The sequence below is a fragment of the Amphiprion ocellaris genome, chromosome 10 (genome assembly GCF_022539595.1).
Source record: "Amphiprion ocellaris isolate individual 3 ecotype Okinawa chromosome 10, ASM2253959v1, whole genome shotgun sequence".
NCBI lineage: Eukaryota > Metazoa > Chordata > Actinopteri > Pomacentridae > Amphiprion > Amphiprion ocellaris.
This window is the reverse complement of record NC_072775.1, coordinates 4442189-4464358: the sequence shown is the minus strand read 5'-3', so window position 1 is coordinate 4464358 and position 22170 is coordinate 4442189. Positions and strand designations below refer to the sequence as shown.

General features: G+C 38.1%; 1 protein-coding gene and 1 long non-coding RNA gene across 7 annotated transcripts in view; one reads left to right on the top strand and one right to left on the bottom strand.

Annotated features, from left to right (window-relative positions):
- map4l (microtubule associated protein 4 like) overlaps positions 1 to 22170 on the top strand; it is a 125811-nt gene that overhangs the window by 16940 nt on the left and 86701 nt on the right. For all 6 annotated transcript variants that reach the window (XM_055014609.1, XM_055014612.1, XM_055014611.1 and 3 more), the window contains exon 2: positions 2923 to 3122. In XM_055014609.1, coding sequence (XP_054870584.1) covers positions 2933 to 3122 — 190 coding nt within the window. In that variant the 5' untranslated portion in view covers positions 2923 to 2932. The remainder of the gene's footprint in view (positions 1 to 2922; positions 3123 to 22170) is intronic.
- On the bottom strand, positions 7136 to 10570 carry LOC118471225 (uncharacterized). Its single transcript, XR_004848480.2, has 2 exons — positions 9147 to 10570; positions 7136 to 7354 (listed from the first exon to the last, which is right to left on the bottom strand). It is a non-coding gene; the product is annotated as an uncharacterized LOC118471225 (long non-coding RNA).

Genomic DNA, 22170 nt, shown 5'->3' with positions numbered 1-22170 from the left:
ATTATTGCCTGTTTACACAACCAGCAGAAGCGATCCATTATTACAGTTTATTTTGAGTTGTCCCCTAACTCGAAATAGCTTAAAATCACTCTTCTTTTCCCCGTTTTGGTCTCATTTAACTCCTGAGAGAAAAATGTGTCTCTTCAGCAGCCAAAAGCTGCTCTGTGTCCATCACCTGGTCATAAACTGTCCACTCTATGGTGCTAAACAAGTAGTGTCCAATGGGTTTATCAGAAAGTTTCACTGAAAACAGCTGAAAGGAAAGCAAAGCAAAGTTCCAAAGAGTTGCTATGAGCTGAGCTGAACTGCAGAGTTAGGTGATGATTCTCAGTGGGTTCTTTCACATTTTACTCAACACTTTTATACATTTATAAACTGATTAGTGCAGCTTTAATTTAGTCATATGGAGAAGCTTCCATTCGGTCTCTAATCCCGGTACAATCTTTGCTCGTCACACTGTATAACAATGCAGGTTGCATAAAAAACATACATCAGTAATTAAGCAAAAACGTCCGCTATCTGTTATTGGTAATGATGGGCAGAATGGACGAGAAAATAACAAAGAACTCTAACTCCAGGCCACTGAATATTTTGGCTTATGAAACGTCTTCAACGAAGCGGTAAATATTGCAGAATAATGCGCTAAGAGGGTAGCGGAGGATAGGAAGCTCCTATTTGGGATTGGATCTTTTATATATCGGGATGATGGAATTATTGAGTGCATCCTGTGTGGGCGGATGTGAGGAGAGAGAGAAAGAGTGATTATAAACCAAATGAGTGACCATTCACATTGATTAGGATTCTGTTCGAGAGAAACCGGAGACGAACTCAAAGACAATAACAAATAATAAATGATATTAGATTTGGAATAGGGAGAAAATGGAGTGAAAATGAGACTGTTGAAGAGATAGAAACTAGCAGTGAGGTGGATGTTGTGCGAGGTGTCCACTGTACTGTGTCCTTCTGCTAAAACAATGGCCTACAGTTCTACTCAAGGCCTGCTAACACTCTACTGTATGTCCTCATCCTGGCTGCTGGCCACAGGGTGTGTGTGTGTGTGTGTGTGTGTGTGTGTGTGTGTGTACAGTTGCAGGACAATGACAGCTTGTTTGCTGGCAGTGTGGACGGAGGGATAAACAGAAACAGAGGACAGAGAGAAAGGAGAGTTTGTTCAGGGGTCATGCTGTCTAAGTGCTGGGATTCAGTGTAAGTTTCATGTTGGTGGCATTTAACAGGTGCAGCGAGGAGCAACGCACAAACTCATCAGCTGACCCAAGTTATGTCGAGACTGAGTGAATTTATTCTTTGTCAAACAGCGTAACTGACAGTGTTTATGGGTCATTCCAGAATTGGAGGACATCTGGGCTTCAAACTTTTTGAAAAATAGACCTTCACTTTTACAGTTTTCTGCTCCATATTCATCAGTAAGAGGTAATAAACTATCAAAGGCTTAACTGGCTCAGCTTACACATCAGTGGTAGCATTTTTATTCCATGTTTTGTGTTGTTTGCTAACCCTACTCTAATACCAGTAACATGCTAATGTGATCTTTTTCTCAGCAGTAGAAGCTAGTTATTTAGCTAGCTGTTACTGCTGACCAAGAGGACAAACTGACTGATGGAAAACAGTCCAATAACTTTACATATTTTGTCTTTTTAGTAAATTGCAAATAATATCTAATAAAACCACAGCAAAAAGTAGTAAGGAAGGCAAAAGCAACTTTGCTCCTGAATTTAGCTGTTTTTTTTTTATTATTTCTTTGTCATAAAAGCACCTGGCGCCACATGTATCGACTTTCTGGCCCAGAAGAGAGTCTAAAGTACTGAGCAACAGTCTCACACACCTCCCTCTACATCTGCTGTGTTCAGGGAGGAACAGAAAAGAAACACATTCATTTGACCTCATGGCAGCTGACACAGTGGTGAATGAGCTCTGCATGTGCAAACAGTGTTGCCGAGGACCCAGACAGAGGCTGAGTCCTGCGTGAAAGAAACATAAGAAAGGCATTGTGTTGTTTCTAACTTTCAGTGTTCATTTTACATGTAAATATAGCTGAGTTCTCAGCACAGATGTTGTGTATAACATTGTTTTTAGAATTCATTGTCTGCATTCAGTCACAGTTTCTTACTTTCTGTTGTCTGACAACAGAAATAGAAAAATATGCAAATGAGAATAGCTTTGTTGGGAATTCAGCTGTATTAAAATATAGTAAATGTGAGCAGAGAGCAGGAGAGAAGTAAATATTAGAGTATTATAAAAATGTAATACGATGACATCACAAATACACTACAGGGGGTAGTATAGTACCTAGGCATTTCGTTGTTACGTCAGAACTGGTTACATGGAACTAGTTGGTGAGAGGAGAGGATGAATATGTCGTCACGCAGTACTATAAGAGGGCTTTGTTTATATTCGCTGGTTGTACGCCACCTTGGATTGTGTTACATTCACTAAGTTTTTGCCCTTCATTATGGCTCCCAAGCCTAAGTCAGACTCTTTCAATAGCAGTGCTTCAAAGAAAAGGAAAGCGATGTGTTGATGGTGTTGATGTGAGTGGTGTTACTGGAACTGTCACTGTTAAAGCATTAATTAATATGAACACCAGTAATGAATTGATCAAGGAAGCATGTCTTTCTGAACCAACTGAAAAGAACAGGGAAAGGAGTGAAAACAATGACACAGAATGCATGTGTTACTTCATCTGTGCTTGTGTGATTTGTGTGATTTATCTCCGAGTTGTCAGACGTTTGTGTGAGCGTGACGGTCACCTGAACCGACAGGCTTGTAGAGAAGTGTGAAGTAGTCAGTCACACACACACATAATAAGCGTGGTTTTTACTGTGATGCATGGGCAGCATGAAAAAATAGTAGAAACAAAGAGTATCGCGACTAACCACAGCCGTCTGTCCCTTCTCTGTGCAGTAACAGGACTATGGACCTGAGCCTGAGAGATGCTCTGGGTGGGGGTGGAGGTGGGGTCCCAGGAGGGGCCCCCGCTGAGGCCCTGCTCAAGAGGGACTTCGTGGCTTCACTGGAGAAAGACAGCTACGACGACAAGGTGGGAGAGACGGTGTCCAAGAGCGACTACCGACCCTTACTGGACGGAAAGGACACCAAGAGCAGTGAGTGGACACAAAGACGTGAAAACGATCCAACGCTTCTCTTAGTGTGACGCTGATCCCTTCGCTTTGTCTGAAGGAGGTCAGGCTTGAGTTGGTTGGCAGGCATGTAGAAAAAAAACAGACATTCAGACGTTTTGGCATCACTGGGCTTAAATTTAAGTCGCCTGACACAGATCTCCAGTTTTGCTCTGATAAAATGGCTGAAAGAGATAATTAACAGTGAAGTGTGAGAGTTTGCTGCAGTTTTAAAGAAGCGCATCAGAGATTTAATATGTTTAAACCAATAACTACTGTCAGTTTACAATTTACATTAGTGCCTTTTCCCCAAGCATGCAAGTCACAGCCTTTGTAATATTATAGCAAATTGCTCAGATTTTCAAAATAAAATGCTCTGCTTTATACAGCTGCAAAAATGATCTTCTCCCATTAAAATGTTTTTTTAAATTTGGGACTCATGTTAGTTGCAGATATGTACTGCCCTCTTTTATGCTACGAGCTAGCATCTTTTGTTTTCTAGCTGGTATTTTAGTCTAAATCATCCAGGGATGACATGATCCATACAAGCGCTGGGGTCCTCCACTCTGTAATCAGTAAAACAACGTTCTTATGCTGTTCTTTTGTGCATTTGTGTTGGAGAAATATTTGTATTCCCTGTTGAATGCCACAGCTTATGAATTCAATGCTAAGTAGCAGCTGAATGATGAAGTTTTGTGATCAGACTTTTACTAATCTGACTCACTGAATGTAGACTTCTAGTATCAGAGTGACCCATCTGCATATTACTGTTTTCAAAATTCTCTAATCTCCCATAGCAACAACCTATGAGCAGCAACCTACGCACTGAACATGGCGAGTTTTGCCAAAGATTTTAATTGTGCAGTTTGGCAGGTCTGCTTGGTTCTTTTGGTAAATTATATATTTTAATGACGGTGCTCGTCTCCCGGCATGCAAATGTTGCACCAAAACAATCCTCCTGTCGATGTTTTGCAGGGATATCTTTGCTGCATCCTGTGCTTAGCACCGCTAAAGATGATTGTGATTGGTTTAAAGAAAAACAAACACGCCACAGTGTTTTTTCCCCTATGGCAGCATGATGATGAGGTGCAGTCAGACCATTCTCCAGCACTGAAACGGCACTATGGAGCAAACTGGTTTTGATAATGCACTTAAATTAACTATATGGTTGTTAAATTTAGAGTTAAAATATTGAGGCACCACTTGCATGAATTGGAGAATGTTAGTACATGACATAAAAAACAGCAATATTCTAGTTGTAACCGATGTGTCTGTAAAAGTTTTACCTTCTGTTCCCAGTTATCCCCTCTTTACCCAGCAATATTAAACTGAAAACACATGAAAACATATATTCACAGTTGAGTAGCTGCAATAGAGCATACAATATGTTATTACATCAGAAATGAAGACAAAAGTAAAGTTTGACAATGTGAGCAGGTGTAAGATTCGTGAATTACATTGTAAAGCATGTTCAGATCTCTAAGCCGATCACATATGATTTAATAGAAATAGAAAAGGTAAACAGCTATGGAATATTCACTAAGCAGTCTCACGTTTAGGGTAGATACTTGCACAGAGCTCGAAGGTCTATATTTCCCAGCTGTCAGACTCTTTAAGGATCGATCTCCTGAAACACCAACACCTCTCATCATTCAACTTGATAGCATCTTTCATTAGGACGTCTCTGCCTGATGAAAAATCAACACATTTATACACATTTTCTCCTGCAGATTTTCTCTTAAAGCTCGTCATTCTCCAGGCTTTCACTGACCTGGATGATACAGATGTGACATGATCTGGATTAAAGTTCAGGGTTCAAGCCTCAGAACCACAGAAAAAAAAATCATACAACTGTCTTACAGGCTGGGCTTTATCCCTCACGAGTAAACTGACTCTGATGTGTAAAAATGCACCATAAATAACCATTAATTTAACACCTTCTGTGTATAAGATGACAGGTGAAGTATTTGCCTCACATCCCTGTCAGCAGCTGCAGTTTTTTTTTCTTGAAGTGAAATATCACAGATCAAGTTTTGCTAAGCAGTGGGGAGATGGAGGATATCAGTCGCTAAGATACCTGGCAGAGGGAAAGCCCACGTAGCTCAGCAGCTTTAATCAGGCCCTCTTATTCAGACTCCTTAGCTCAAAATGTCTCCGGTCTTTCCCCGAGCACATTGACAGTAACTGTGACCTGGTTGTAGTATTTCCTGTGATTCAACCCTTGTAACAATACAAATACTTATACTTAAATAGTGTAGAAACTTTTACACTGCAGAGACATAGTATAAGCTCCCTGTCAGGATGCTTTACAACTAAACAGTGCTGGGATGAGAGACGGAGGGAAAAGGTGGAGCTCACCGTGAAGCAACACAGATAAAAGCAAACTGCAGGGTTTTAGAAGGAGTAGAGTGAAGGATGAAGAGTACGGGATTCATCCAGGCAGGAGAGTTAAATAGAGCAGACAAAAGCCCCGTAGACACACAGAAACATGGGTTATTATAGCCTATAGAGGGGGATTTGTTCAGACTTCAAGGGGAGGGGGTCATTTGTGCTAACAAAGCACTGCAGTAGTATTTCTATTCTGTTCAGAGAACATCCACATGTAGTGTCTGTAGCTTCTCTGTGGGCCTGAACCAACGTACAGCGTCTCTTTACATCAGCGTGTTTGTGTTTCGTTTCATCTGGGATGTATTTTTAGTAGCAGGTTTTAGTCTGCTGACTGGTGCAGCTATATAGAAAGGGTTAGCAGCACTGGCTCACTGTCGCTACAGATTGCAGGGTAACGTTAGCATTAGCAAACCTGATAAAATATGTCATGCATGAGTGGCATTTATTCTCTGCAGTGTCTGGAAACTGAGCACACACAACTCCAGATAACTGAGCTGTATCCTCAGCTTTACCCAGAAAAAACAGTGCAATAGCACATTGGTCCATAGCGCAAAATGTATTACTTTCTGGAAAAAGGCTGTAAAATTGAGATATGCTTACGTTTTTGCGACATAGAAAAAAACAGAGCATTGTGTTTAGCATTTACGTGGATGTATTTTATCTCACAATATGAACCTAAGCAAGTAATTTGGTCGCAAAACCAAAACCTCGAAGCCAATGAAAAAATAAAATAGAAAATAAATCATGTTTCTTAATTAACGTGACCTAGGAATAACCACTGAACAGGTACCCACATGATCAGGATCTTAAATGTGCTTTTCAAACCCCACCAGATTCATTGTGTTTACATCTGAGTCCATTTTACAGTGAGCTGTGGTCAGTCAGTCCTCATGTCACATTGAGTAGCACTACATCTCCCTTATTTATCTGTTGGATATCTAAATATGGTGGAGTTGAGGCTTCTAGCAGTTTTTGAAGGTGTAGTTACTCTTTAAATTTGCCTCAGCCTCTGTCACAGCAGAATAAGACGGGTTACATTCACAGAAACTTATTTTCAGTCCCAAAAACAGTTGGAAATTCATTGAGTAATTTATTACATTACTAGGTCTTGATTGTTTACGTTGTTTTTTTGTGGTTATTCACATCTTACAATGTAACGATCTCTAAAAGTTGTGATATCTGACTGACAACCCCTTTAGCTACGTTAGCCAACGTTAGCTTCAAGGCTGACAGGACGAGCTACTTGACCGCACTGAAAATTTACCATTTAGATGTTTTAAGGTGATAAAGTTAAAATGAAGACACAGTAATGTATTTTGAAGAGTCTAACTGTGCACACACTGTTAATCTTTTACACCCAACAGCTACCAAATTAACTCCTTTTTCAAAGAAACCCCGTTGTGTTTTGTTTCTGCAAATCCATTTTTGTTCCAAGTGGGACGTAGACAATAACAGTAGACGAACAGGTTTAATATTAATTACAGGGTTCCTACAGCTTAATGCAAGTTAAATTCAAGACGTTTTAAGATTTTTTTATTGCCATTTGAAATTAAATTTAAGACCAACTTCACAATAAACACAAATGAAAAAAAAACACCACATCAATTACATAAGGTTAGGGACAATTTTACCCAAATGTTTATTTTAACATAAAACATGACTTTTTGGTCCAGTGAAAAGGTTTTTTTTTCTTTGACCATATCTCCAGGCAACATTCCTTCAGTTGCAATATGTTCTTGCTGCAGTAGCTCCAGGAACTTCCAATTAATGTTTGGTCCATCCATGGAGACGGACAACGGCTTACGCCTATCCAGGTCCTTGGCATCTTCCTGAGAATAAACAATGTTGAAGCACATGAAGCATATAAAAATCATACTGGATTAATCCAGTATAGATTTAGCAAACTGTTATACAACATATTGTCTTTGTAACAGATGGAAGGCTGACACAGAAAAGATATCAATAATAACACCTTAAAGCGATATTCCACTTTTCAAGAAGAATCCACTCAATATGTACTCACCTCTATGCCCAGGTGAGGATGGGTGAAGATCTTCAGTTCACAAAACAATCCTGGAGTTTCAGCAGAAAACAGCCTTGCAGCTAATTATAATGAATGATGACCATGGATAAAATCAACCACAGAGAGCAGAGACATTTTGTGTTTGTTTTTTTACATTTTATCTGTGGTCACCATTCACTGTAATTAGCTGCAACGCTGTTTTCTGCTGAAACTCCAGGATTATTTTGTGAACTGATGATTTTCACCAATCCTCATATCGGCATAGAGGTGAGTACATATTGAGTGGAATATTCTTGAAAAGTGGAATATCGCTTTAACAAGTCAAAGCTGATGACCATCAGTGGTGGACAAAGTACTCAACCCCAGTACTTGACTCAAAGTATAGATACTCCTGGTCAAATATTACTCGACTACAAGTGAAAGTTGCTCAGTCAAAATTTTACTTGAGTTAAAGTACTAGAGTTCTTGCTTTAAAAAATACTTAAGTATTCAAAAGTACAAATTACAAAGTACATTTTCTAATATCAATACATGCTGTATTGTTTTCACGATGCATATACAGAACCTTGTAACTCTCTGAAAGCACCTGATGATGCACTGACCTGCTTGTAGAACCACTCTGCTACATAAAGCCTACAGAAACATCTATAAAAACTTCAGCATAGAAATACAGTCAAGAACAAAACGGACAGGTGTTGTCAATTTCTGATGTAAATCTATTAAAATCACATCCTAAAATTAGATTGAAGCCAACTCTAAGGAGTTCTCCAAGTCTGTTAAATAACTGAGATTTCTTTCTGTCTTCAGGAGCAGTATATACATGAATGATGTGGTATTTTTCACCCCAGTAAAAACAATCCAACTTTAAAAGCTACCTGGAATAATGGATAATTATAATAACATCTTGAGAATTCATTTTGTCTTTCTCCTGCTGTCACTATTACTGCTTTTTGTGTGAATAACAGAGGGAGAGCTTGCTTGCTCTTGTTCCAGAGTGCACCTGGATGACGTATTTCCACTTTTACATCAGTCCCATCTGAGAGGAGCTACTGTGATCGGTTTCCTTTTGTGAGGAACACAGCATGTGACCAACTGCATTTTAGAAAAGAAAAAACAGCAACAGCTGACTTCAAAGCTTAGTCGAAAAGTAACAACAACCTTCCTAGAAATGTAGTGGAGTCAAAAGTACAATATTTGTCTTTGAAATGTAGTGGAGTGAAAGTCAGAAGTTTCCAAAAAAACAAATACTCAAGTAAAGTACAGATACTCACAAAATGTACTTAAGTACAGTACTCAAGTAAATGTACTTCACTGCTGTCCACCACTGAAGACCATACAATATAAACAACACTTGTACAATATAATGTGATCCAATACAACAGCCATGACTTCTACCTTTACAAATATAATAATGTTCACTTTTGATTGACACTTTCAGAGAAGATATGAATTTCATTACTGATGTTATAATTTGCAGTGGTGTTGAAGTGGACTGCATTATATTGAAAGTTTTGGTCGCTACATTTACACGCATGAGAGGCAGAATGATGTTTCTAAACTTCTGCTTCCATAATAATTTATGTTTGCCGCCTACTTACTTTGAAATGGCGCAGTAAATCCTCAGCTGTTCCATGTCCCATCAACTGCGACCCTGAATATCTTGACTGGACGTGATCTTCGCACCAATAGCGGATATGCAGATCCAGTTGTTTTGTTTTCATGGTCTGGTTGAGGCTCATCAAACATTAAAACAAACACGTCCTTGTTAGCATCCGCAATCAGCTGCTCTGAAATGTACGGGGCTAATCCAAACCTGCTGATGCAGGCCGTCTGGACGGAACCGCATGCAAACGAGTGGACAGAGTCTGGGAACACAGCACGGAATAAGTGTCCAACTCCCTCATTGACTGGTATGACTGGTGTTTTATCACGGAGTTCAGAGACCACAGTACCTCGTACACACTGCCTGCTACCGCTTTCAGCCGTGAAGATACATCTTGGTTGGACAGCCAATTTTCGTTGAATTTACACTTTCCCATGTGGTCCAAAGTTGCTACATGAACGACGTGCGTCTGCTCTTAAGAGTCCCGGCTGCAACCACATCACTGTTTTGTTGGTTCCGCTATTGTGATTGTGCGACGTTACCACGAGAGTCATTCTGTAAATTATTTAAATGAATAAATGAATAAATGTTACCATTTATTTTGAGATTTGAGACTAATTACAATCATAAAATCATACTTATCACGTGTTAATGTTTTTAAGACGTTTGAAAATTTAATTTAAGAAATTTTAATGCCAATTAAGGCCTTGTTTTTAGATTCATGAATTCAATGCCTTTTAAGACTTTTTAAGGATCCGCGGGAACCCTGAATTAGCTACAGCATGATAAATTTACCAGGGACTATTTATTTTATAACAACAAACTGTATGAAGAAAACATTCACCGCCTTACAGTTTTATTAGCTTTGTAGCTTCAGATTAATATTGGGATTCTGTAGCATTCTTTTTAAAAAAATTCATAAATTATTCATTATTAACCACTTTCTCACTGCTGAGTTTTATGTTAACAGCGGTTGTAATCCAATGATAATTTGCTAATGTTAAGTTTTAACGTTTGCCTTAATTAGCCTGTTCCCCTGGTTATTACAGAGACGCTGTGTCTTAATAATTAATGTTGTTTTTCAGTGTGGTGTTGAGAATACTGAAACATGTTTGGCCCTTTGGCTGAATTCAGAATGGCTTAAATAAAAGATCATGCGATTGAATTATCAGTGCTACAGTGATCCTGGACTTCTTGTTTTTGTTGGTGAACAAAATACAGATGCTCCTTTAAGGGATCCTCCTCAGTCTGTCTGTTGTTTCAAAGATTAAATGTCATAGCTTTGACACTCTTTCCAATCCTGTCTACTATTAACCCTCGTGTCGTCCTGTGGGTCAAAACTGACCTGTTTTAAAGTTTGAAAATGTGGAGAAAAAAAATATTTTCACAGCGAAACTTCTGATGTCCACATTTTCAACATTTTTGGGAAATCTTTGAACATTTTTTAGTGGAAAAAAAGAAATGTTAAAAATGTTTCTTAAGAACATTCACAAAAAAAATCAACCACAATCCAGTGAATTTCGCTGGATTTTGGTTGATTTTTATGTGAATGTTCTTAAGAAAATATTAGAAGTTTTACTGAAATATATGTAATCACTTTAGATATTTTTAGGATTTTTTTGACGATTTTTAGGATTTTTTTAAAAATAAAACTTTCAAGGGAAACTTTTAAGGAACTTCTATTGGAATTTTCTTCAGAAGTTTGTGGATTTTTTTCAGACAAGGAAACAACATTTTTGGTGCCCGTAAATGAGGACAGCAGGAGGGTTAAATTAGCTGAAAGCCTGTCTTTTTTTTGCCTTCCTCTCTCATGCTTCAATTTACTGCCTCGTCCCTGTATTTAGCCTTTTATCCTCATTCGTTCTGTCTGTATGTCGTCTTCCACGTTTCCCTCTTTGTGTTTCGCCTCCTCTGTCTCTTGGTGTCCGTTCCAGTCTTCCTCTCGGCCTCCATCCCTCCCTGTCATTGCTACGCTGTGTCAGCCCGGAGACAGTGCTGCATTAGCATCATTTCCATCACACAAACACACACACAATTAGCAGCCAGCCAGTGGCACGGTTTGGTTCATTGAGTTGAATGTTAACCTGTCTAGCTGTCAGGCTTCCACACGCAACACTCCACGGCTTTTGGGAGGCAGAATCTGGCAAAACAGTCTAATCCAAGTAGATCTGAATGTTGAGGGATTTTATTGTTTAGAAGAAAACATGAGCACAAAAGTACTTGGACTACTGTTCTCCATGATGATAGAATCAGTTTGACAAAATATTCTTGAAGATGCGTCAAAATAAAAGTATAGAAGAAGTATAGAAGTAGTATAGAAGAAAAACACTGGATCCTGCAGACTTTCTCAATTGACTATAGCTTTTATTCGACAGTTAATGATAGATTCTGCTGCACAGGGACTATTTGATTTGCAATTGATAATGCATGATGATCGGTGTTGGTTGGTTTGTCCGTCTGTCTGTCTGTTAGCAGCATTACTCAAAAACAGACAAACGGATTTGGATGAAATTTTCAGGGAAGGTCTGAAATGACACAAGGACCAAGTGATTAGATTTTGGCAGTGATGCGGCTTATAGTCTGGAGCCATGGACTTGTTAAAAATTTCTATATCATTGAGAGATAGCGGCATGGCGTCACTGTAACTATGACAACAAATGAACACTATGTCGGCTGCCTGCTGACGATCACGATTGCGATCCTACTGCAAATCCCCTTTTCTGTCGGAAACCATACGACTGAGCAGGTGTTGAAAGATACATTCAGCATAGTGAAATATCCTCGTCAAGCTGATGTGCAGACTAGAATGAAGAGGCTGTAAAAATGTAAATAATAAAATATGTGTAACATGTGGAACCATATTTTCTTCAGTATTGGTAATTTTTTTGTAAAATGCACGTACAAAGATGTTCAAGTGTTGTTTTTTTCTTTGTTGTGAGTTTTAAGCATTATAACTGAGTCATACTGCACTCTACTGCTAGTCATGGTTGTACTGTTTCTCTACAGGTGCAGGACTTTATACTGCAATGAAAAATGAGCCCAGAGTGGGTAAAAATAAGACTGCTCCAAGTTGAGATGATTAAAATTACATTTAGATATCAGTTTATTACACATGGATTTGGATCACACAGCTTTCACCGCTAATCAAATGTGGCTCTGTTGTGTTTATTTTGCCCATTACAGTATACTTATCCATACATTATGCTAACAAGATGCTAGAGGGTATAGATGGAGAGTATCCAGCCACATAGATGAGGTCAGTGTGATGTTAAACACAGATGGCACATCAGACTGGGTTGCGTGCGTGTTTTTTTTAACCTTTACGATCGACCATCGGCCTGTCATATCATCTCACATGGAGCCTGACATACTGATGCACAGCTGGTATGATTATGATCACTGAAAGCAGGAAAATGTCCTCAGGCCGTGTGTGTGTTTCCTTTATGTTGTGGAGACATAAATCTGGTCACTCAGTCACATCGTGTAAAGTCAATAAGTGAAGGTAAAGGTTAAGGGAGCAGTAGCTATAGTTTTGGTTATGATACGTGTCCAGGAATTGAATGTGAGTCAATGCGGTGTCCTCTAAAGTGATGGAAACATGGGAGTGCGTTAGAGAGACTATTTAAAACAGTGGTGACTATATAAGCCTGTAGGCTCTGCTCTGTATGTGACATATGGGTGTTGCTGTGTGACAGTGAGGACCAGACTGACAGCAGATGTTTTACCACAGGCTCTCTCTAATGTTTTCATGTCACAGATCCTCAAAATATTTGAACCCAGCGACTGATGTGGAATCTCTCACAGATCTGTGCTCGTGCTTTCGGTGCTTTAATGATTATATGGGTCAATATATTCTTTTTGTATCATAGTTGACATTTTTGCTGTTTTCAGGCCGAAAATTAACGATAACCAAACACCACATGGCATTTTTAGAGAAAGAGTCTTCTAAATATTATATATACAATTGAGTAAAATAGAAATTGAAAGTTATTTATAGTGATTGTTTCCATAATAAATTATGGAATTTGTAAAGACATGATCATAATGAACATAAAAAACATTATTTTTTAATTTTAATGAAAATGTATGCAAGATATATCCCATGGACTTCAAAAGTCCCTCAATTATATAGTGACCTATATGTGAACATGTAACGATAAAGTTTCCGTTTAATGATTACTCCATTGATTTTGTGATAAAGGCTGCTTATTACAATCAATTAGCAACAATCCTTTTACATATGGACTGATAGTGTTAAATTAGAGTTGCCCAATCCAATTCTTAAGCTTTGTTGTATGCTGACTAAATAATTCACTGATTAAAAATCCTAAAGTGTTGCAATACTGTTCAGCTAGCTGCTAAAAATCCGTTTAAATAACCCAGTGGGAAATTAAAAAAGCCATTAACCAAAAGCTTCTTATGACTAAGATGATGGGAAAATGACTAAAATCTGATTAATGAGTGTCTCCTAAGCATTTGTACGTGGATAAGAGCTTGTTAAGATGCTGTCCAACCTACAGGAGGAACCAAACACTACACTGTAAAACATCATGAAGGAACTTCATCAAATCAACTCACCTTTTTTAGTTCAGCTACTGTAGAAATCTCACGTGAACTCTCAGCTGTTCATTCAACTCATCATTTTATTTCTATTAATGCTGTTTTTTTTTAATGTTCTAATGAGGCCTGAAAATAAAAACGAAACATTTTAAGTTCAGTTGACTTGAAATTTGCAAAGAATTAGTATATAAGCAGACTTGAGACATGGCGAAAAGTTGCTAGATGTCTTTGTTGATTTAAGTTATGGATGTTTCTTTTGATGATAATCTAAACAAATGTATTTATATTGAATTGAGTCCCTACACCTGCAGGAATATAATTTATCTTACTGTAACTGACAGAAGGCTTACAGTTTATCCTTTTACTGACTTTGGAAGATTAGAAAAATGTCTTCCACAGCTGTAAGTTGTTAATGATAAGTGAAGAAAAAAATCATTAAAATTAGAAAATATAAGAGGAAAGAAAGTCTGTAATGTTGTCTGTGTGACCAGTTGATTCAAGTTCAGTCAATTTAACTCAGTTACTTCTACACCCACATGACTAATTAATCAACTAACATACAATTACGTTAAATTTTTAAGGTTGCAGGGGAATTAATATGTCAAAAATGATACATTGTCAAGTTTATTGCCTTTTATTAAGAATACCGATGCTCTTAAATAAATTTTGTAAAATTTATTAGTAAAGTATTAGAGTAAATATTGATGTAAAATGAGAAATGATTAAATGAAAGTAAAATAAAACAGTTTAATTGAAAAACTCAAAAAATAATTTTCATAACTGATCTGCCGGTTTCTGTCTCCCTCCTCTCATCTACATTCACTTACATGCTAGTACAGTCAAACAGCCTGTAGACAAACAACGTGACTCATAATCTCTTCTATAGACTCACCATAGTCTCCTTTTTTCACTGAATGTAAACCAGAGTTTTTCTGAAATGTGAAGATGTGTTTGTTGCCTTCAGCTGTTTGTATGTAAATGAGTTTCTGACTTGAATAAATCCCTGCAGCATCACAGCAGCAGCAGCAGGAGCCACATGTTCGTGAGAGGAGCTGTTTACGCTCAAGACGCTGCAACCTCATTAACTATTTAGAATTATACGTTATCCAGACGTGCCCACGTGATCTCTCAGGCCTCCTATCTACTTCTGTTCTTACTTCTACACTTCAAACATGCCAGCTGTCACACAGAGGATCCAAGTTAATGCAACCGAGCAGAGGTCAACCTCTAAGCAATGTCAAAACCTTTAGATATTCCTGTAAAACTCCATTTCACTGGAGAGTTGTTGTTTTCCAGTTAGAAATTTGCTGAAATTCTCCCCAGTGCACCAAAACAACCAGCTTTCAGAGCAGCAGCATCATCGTCCGCCTGGAGCTGAAACATTTATAGTGACTCAGTAACATTAATTGTTCAGAGCAGTGAGCTGGAAGCTGTTCTTTTCTAATGACTGCTATACCATAAAAACATTTCTTTGCTCAGGTTTACAACAATTAAACTTTGTGATTTATGTATTTCTCTTCTCTATTCAAGAATATGGCAGTCACATTACAAATTTAAGTCCAGGTTATAGTCAACTCCCAAAAGTTCCAGTGGCTTCCTCCATTTCTGCAGAAATAGATGAGTCCTTCAATTAATATGTCCAAGTTTTTCCAGAGTCACAGCCTCTGAGATCAGAGATTTCCACACCAAGATAGAAGGGAGGTTTTCTCTGACCCACTTTACCATTGTGGCTTTTCTTACTAACATTAAAAGCAACTGGATTCCATCTTCATTTTGTTTTAAGGGAAGCTGGAACCTTCCCAAGCAGACACAAAGTGGGTCTACAGACACCCTTTGACCTGTTGCTTGACTAACACTTCAGCACACTGCCTTCCAGAAAATTTGGATTTTTTTGCATTCCCACAAACGATGCAGCCTGAAGCTGATGCAGGATTTACAGTTGGGACAATTTGGTGAGGTTCCCGTTCTGTGCTTACTATAGATATGTGGCAGTATGTAGACATGATGCAAAATATTAGATTGTAACTCTTTATACCTGCTGCAAATAGAAATTCTGGAAGGCAGCCCACACATCGATGACACAGTTGAGTAACGTACTCCATGATGTTCTTGACCATAAAAGTTTACTCAAGTTCAAGCTTGACATCTCAGAATAGATGCATTGATATTTGGTAAGGAGGCCCAGAGTCAGTTCATGAGGAATACTGGAGTTGTTATGATCGCTCGTTTTGTTAATTCTTCATATTTTGCAGAACTTTTACCGTTATAACGGTATAATCTATCTATCTATGTGTGAAAACCTACATTACAGTAAACTGGATTCTGACTTCTAATTCCCTATAGTTGTTTTATCTCCAAAGAGAAAAAACTTCAATTTGAGGAGTTTTTCTTCAGCAAAATCATTCCAGGGTGTCATTCAGATAGAAGACCAGTTAGTTTAATGGAGAGCAGGAAAAGCAGAAGCTGGATAGCAGCAGTAGATGGCGGTAGAAATTTTTGAAAAGTAAACCTATATGGGGGGTCCTCAACTTACATCGGAGTTCCATTCCTATGGTGTGATGTAAGTCAATTTTCTCCGTAAGTCGGAACTCCGGTGAAAATGTAAACAAAGCCCTTACATACATCACAATATCGATCCGTTTAGAGTATTTGTACGACTACAATAACGAAAACAGTCATTAGCTCACATTGAAACACAACTCAGTAGGACAATACAGGCGAAAATGTAAACTGTAAGTGTGACTTACACTTGGGAGCCATAATGAAGTTAGCGAATGTAGCATAATCCAATGTGGCGGCAAATGGAAACAGTCTTATAGTGGCGTGTGACGACCGTACATACAGGATTCATCCGCTCCTCTCGCCAACTAGTTCCACTGAACCACTTCTGACGTAACAACAAAACGCCCTAAGTCGAGGACGTCGTGAAAAGCCATAAATTGAGGACGTCGTAAACTGAGGACCTCCTGTAATTGGGGACTTTCGTTGAATTTTTGTGGGTTTGTTTCAGAGTTCTCTGGTGGAAATACTCTCTAATGCGACACTAAACATGTGAAAGGATGTATTTTAACTAGATGCGATCTGTTCCTAAACCTACCCAAGACGTTTTGTTGAAGAAATCCAACCAAAACTGCAACTAGAAAACTGAAAATAATAATAAAAAGCCTTAAACTCGCTGCGTTTGACCCTTTTATCCACCACATCCCGCTCCCTGTGAGGGCTCGGCTGCTCTTTATTTCACCTCACCAGACTTGATGAAGCCTTTCTGGCAGCGAGCCCTGATTCTAATCTTCTCTCACTGGTGAATTAAAGTGACAAACTGGAACTTAAAAATTATAACTCTAACATGACCAACGGGCGCTGAAGAGGAGGACTTTGCTGCTCACTAAAGGTCTTCATGCCTCCGACTGTTAGACCCCAGACCCACCCTGGGACCCAAACAGGTTCAGATCCAAGTTTCAAACAGTGAGTCGGGTTCTATTACTGCTTACATTCATCACTGTGTCAGCAAGTGGACTTTAAAGCTGAAATAACAAGTGGATTATAGGAAAACCTGGATGTGTTTAACCTGCTTTCTTGGCTGGATGGACCAGGCACAGAGGAGAAGGCTGCTGATCAGACTCAGAATTAGGATCAGTTCTATTGCCAGTTTGGTTTTCTCAAGGAATTTGACTCCATGTTTTTGTGCATCACAGTAAACAGTAACATGTAAAAAAGCATCAGTAGACAATAAGTGTTAAATGTTAAATTAGCAGTTTTGACATTTGTAAATTAACTTATTAAAAGCAATCTGCTGTGAAATTGGTGCCAATCAAGTCCGGCGTCTCCCAGAAAACCTCAGATCTGACATTTCACGGCTCTGTGGGTCCAGATCCCAGCTTTGAAATAATAGATGAGTCAGATTCAGTTCCTGGTTGGACATTTCTTGGTCTTTTTGGACTGATTTGCTGCTCTAACTTGATGCTTGAACTGTAGTTTTTCTTTGTGGCTTCATAAATAACAGGAGGATGCAAGGATTCTGTTGACCACATTAATGTTTCTATCAAAAAATCAATCATTTCCATACCTGTAGTTAAATATGGAGATCAAAATGTAACTCCTTTTTCATTTTATGCTATCTGCCACAAATTTTTTCAAGATTTTAGTCGTCACAAATCATACGACTGAGCAGTCTTGGCAGAGTACTACGCTCTCTGAGTGCTTTTCCTGTTTCGTACTTTTTCAATTTATCTATGCAAGACGCAGCAACACAGGCAACTAACTGAACAGACACACCCAATTTGAATTTGTGTCATTTCACAAGTTTTAATTTGAAATTTTAAACAAGGACAACTTTACCTGTGTAAATGGAAACTTAATTTTAGCTAGTTTATCATAGTTTGTGGTGTAATTGCAGCCTTTTTGTAACTGACCGATGTTATTTTCAATAAAATGCTGCTCATTCTGATGCCAAACACTGTTTTTAGCCGGTTAACACTTATGATATGACACAGGTGAAAATATTCTGCATTTATAGAGAATATTTCTGACACAGCGGCCTGCCAGACTGACGTATCGGCACATCTGGTCGGATGTTCAGGACACACGTCAGAATCATGACCGATCAATGAGATCTATAGTCTGAGACAGAGAGTTTCTCCTCATTTCTCACCGCCTGCCTGCTTCTCTTCATCCTCTGTCTCTTCAGCTGTTTCCTCTGCCTCTCGCTGTCCAGCGCTCTGCAGCAGGAGGCGTTGTGCTTTTCCTTTCATCTCTCTGGTAATAACGTGGAGGTTGTAAAGTCATCCGAGGCCTCAGATGTGATGAAGCGCTGGAATAAAACTCACTTCTGCAGTAAGAAGTGAATGAGAGGCCAAAAGCTCGTCTGGCCTCGAAGTCAACGAGGGCAAACCTTTTAGTTCTGCCTCGTTATTCTTCCTCCAGCTCACTTTCCACAAACACCTACAGCAGTGCTCTCTGAATAGGATCAGACAACTTTCAACTGGTCAGGTAGAATTTTGACAGAGAGGTGGACTGCATAAATCTGTGATCTAGACAGAAAAAACCCCACAGAATAAATCCAATATGGATATTATCGAGACACAGTACCCTTCAAAACACAGCCTAATTGTACCTCTAGTACAGTCAGACTGGCCTGAGTTTGAGTATAACGTTAAAAAGAATGTGATTTCCTTGTAAAATTTAACAGCACAGTGATGCCATAATTCTTCCTGGAGAATCGATGGACATATTTGTATTTTTTCTGATAAATTTTCGACCCAAAGTCTCTGAACATTATTTGTTTAGTCTCCTGAGAGAAGATCTACTAAATGTTTATCAAGCAACAGCAGATTTTTGCTCTCTTTTCCTTAATTCTAGTGAATTAATCCCTGCTTTATCAGTCCTACACAACTAAAATAAATTGATGAGAGCCTAAACCTGGTGCAAAAATTTAGCTTCTTTATTTTCTATCTGGGCTGAAACTGGGCTGAATGATTATTTTCTTAATTATTTCTTTAGTGTCTGAAATGTCAGAAAATAGTAAAAATGTCAATTAGTGTTCCGAGCCAAAGATAATATCTTGAAATCCCCTCTTTTGTCCAGAACCTAAAGATATTCAATTTACTGTCATAGAGGAAGAAAGAAACCAGAAAATATTCAAATTTTTAAAAGCTGGAATGAGAAGATTTTAACTTTTTTTTCCTAAAAACTTCAAAGGAGTTGCAGATTAATTTAAGATAATTTAACAACGACAAACCAGTGCAGCTTTGAATTCTACATTACATTGCTTCTACAGTACATATTTTTGAAAACACAATATTTTAGAGGCTTTGAGTACAGATTAAAGCAAGTTACAATTATCGTCTGGAATTAAGAGTAAAAACATAAACCCTTTTAATGTAAAAGTCACATTACAACTTTGACGTGTTTCATATAGGAGGTGTGAATTCATTTAGGTGTACAAACCGAGACATACAACCAATATAAATTTGTCCAACATGTATACAAGTATTTATGTATGAAAACTCACAGCTGAGTCACAGTAAAGCATCTAATAACAATAATAATAGTACGTTTATAAACTTTACCTTTTCACCTTGATTTTTATTCAGCAGTGAGGTTGAAAGAGGTGCTAAAAATAACTGCAGCAGCGACAATGTGTGGAATTCACTGTTTGACAAGATGTAAAAACACCTTAAGTCACCACCAAAGACACAAAATCACCACAAAAAGAAGCAAAGTAACCAAAAAGAGTCACAAAACCCACACAAAAAGACTCAAAAACGCCAAAAAATTTATCATGATTTAAAAAAAAAAAACAAAACTGAAAATCGCCACAAAAACACACAAAACCACCACAAAAACAAAATCACCGCTAAAACGTGAAATCAGCACAGACGGATGCAAAAAACTACATAAAAGGACATAAATTGTACAAAAGAAATGATGAGATCAAACTACATCAATCTTGAAGGAAAATCAGAGATCTCTGCAGGCAGAAGCATGTTGTTGTGTAAAGAAAATTACCACAAAAGACACAAAATCAGAACAAATAAGTGTGAAACTGCGGAAAAATGTGAAATCCACCCAAAAATATGCAGAAAGACATATTACCACCAAAAAGACAAAATCACCTCAAAAAGATGCAAAATCACCAAAAAGAGACACAAAATCGACACAAAAAGACTTAAGAAAAACACCAAAAAATTCACAAAATTGTGGTAAAAGACTGAAAATCATCACAAAAACATGCAAAACTGCATAAAAGGACGTAAATCACCACTAAACAGACACAAAATCATCACAAAAACACAGAAAACCACTGTATGTGAAGTCACTAAAAGACACAAAATCAGAACAAAAAAGTGTGAAATTGCAGAAAAACATGAAATCAACTCAAAAATATGCAGAATAACATTAAATTAAAAAATCACCTCAAAAAGATGCAAAATCACCAGAGTACTAAACTGACAAAAAAAGACTCAAAAACACCCCAAAATTCTTGAAATTGTGACAGACGACTGAAAATCACCCCAAAAAACCCATAAAAAGATGCAAATCACCACTAAAACATGAAACCAACTCAAAAAATATGCAGAAAGACAATAAATTACCACCAGAAAGACACAAAATCACCTCAAAAAGATATAAAATCACCAAAGAGAGTACTAAACTGACAAAAAAAGACTCAAAAACACCCCAAAATTCATGAAATTGTGACAAAAAAGACTAAAAATCACCCCTAAAACCATGAAACGATGCAAATTCACCAAGAAGAGTTCTAAACCGACAAAAAAGACTCAAAAACACCCAAAAATTCATGAAATCGTGACAAAAAAGACTGAAAATCCCCCCAAAAACCCATGAAAAGATGCAAAATCGCCAAAAAGATACTAAACCGACAAAAAGACTCAAAAACACCCAAAAATTCATGAAATCGTGACAAAAAAGACTGAAAATCACCCCAAAAACCCATAAAAAGATGCAAATCACCACTAAAACATGAAACCAACTCAAAAAATATGCAGAAAGACAATAAATTACCACCAGAAAGACACAAAATCACCTCAAAAAGATATAAAATCACCAAAGAGAGTACTAAACTGACAAAAAAAGACTCAAAAACACCCCAAAATTCATGAAATCGTGACAAAAAAGACTGAAAATCACCCCAAAAACCCATAAAAAGATGCAAATCACCACTAAAACATGAAACTAACTCAAAAAATATGCAGAAAGACATTAAATTACCACCAAAAAGACACAAAATCACCAAAAAGAGACACAAAACTAACACAAAAAGACATTAAATCACCAAAAATCACCACAGAAACAAACAAAACCACCACAAAAAGATGCAAAATCACCATTAAAATGTGAAACCAACACAAAAAGATGTCAATTAAACCAGAGTAAATTTCTGCTTATTGTTTAAACCTTTAATTGTTATTGATGGCTCGTGTTGCAGCACAATGGAGGTGAAGTTGCTGCAGTCTGCTTGTGTTTCTACCCAGCTGGGATGGAGCTCTGGTTGCTGAGCCATGATAACATCCCTGCAGAGTGTGTGCTTTTACTGTACGTATGTGAGATCGAGGTACAAGCAGAGAGAGAGTGACTCTGCGGTACGTGTGTGTTTGAGGCATTTTGCATTCCTGAGTGCATGCGTTGCTCTGTGTGTTGCACTATGAGACACTGCAGTAACGTGACTGCAGCACAGTGGAGCATCAGAGCCTCTCTGGTGAGGTCATCACACACACCTTGGCTGTCACTACCAATAATTACAGTGCATGTGTGTGTGTGTGTGTGTGTGTGTGTGTGTGTGACAGAGAGAAAGTGTGTGAGCTCAGCAGATATGTTGAAGCGAATGTGATGGAAGTGAAGCTTTTACAGCACTTCTGTGGCAGGAAGAGTCGCTGACAGCTGAGCAGATGTGACATCCTGAAGACACACAGAGCAACTTTTTACCTTTTAGCTCCAAT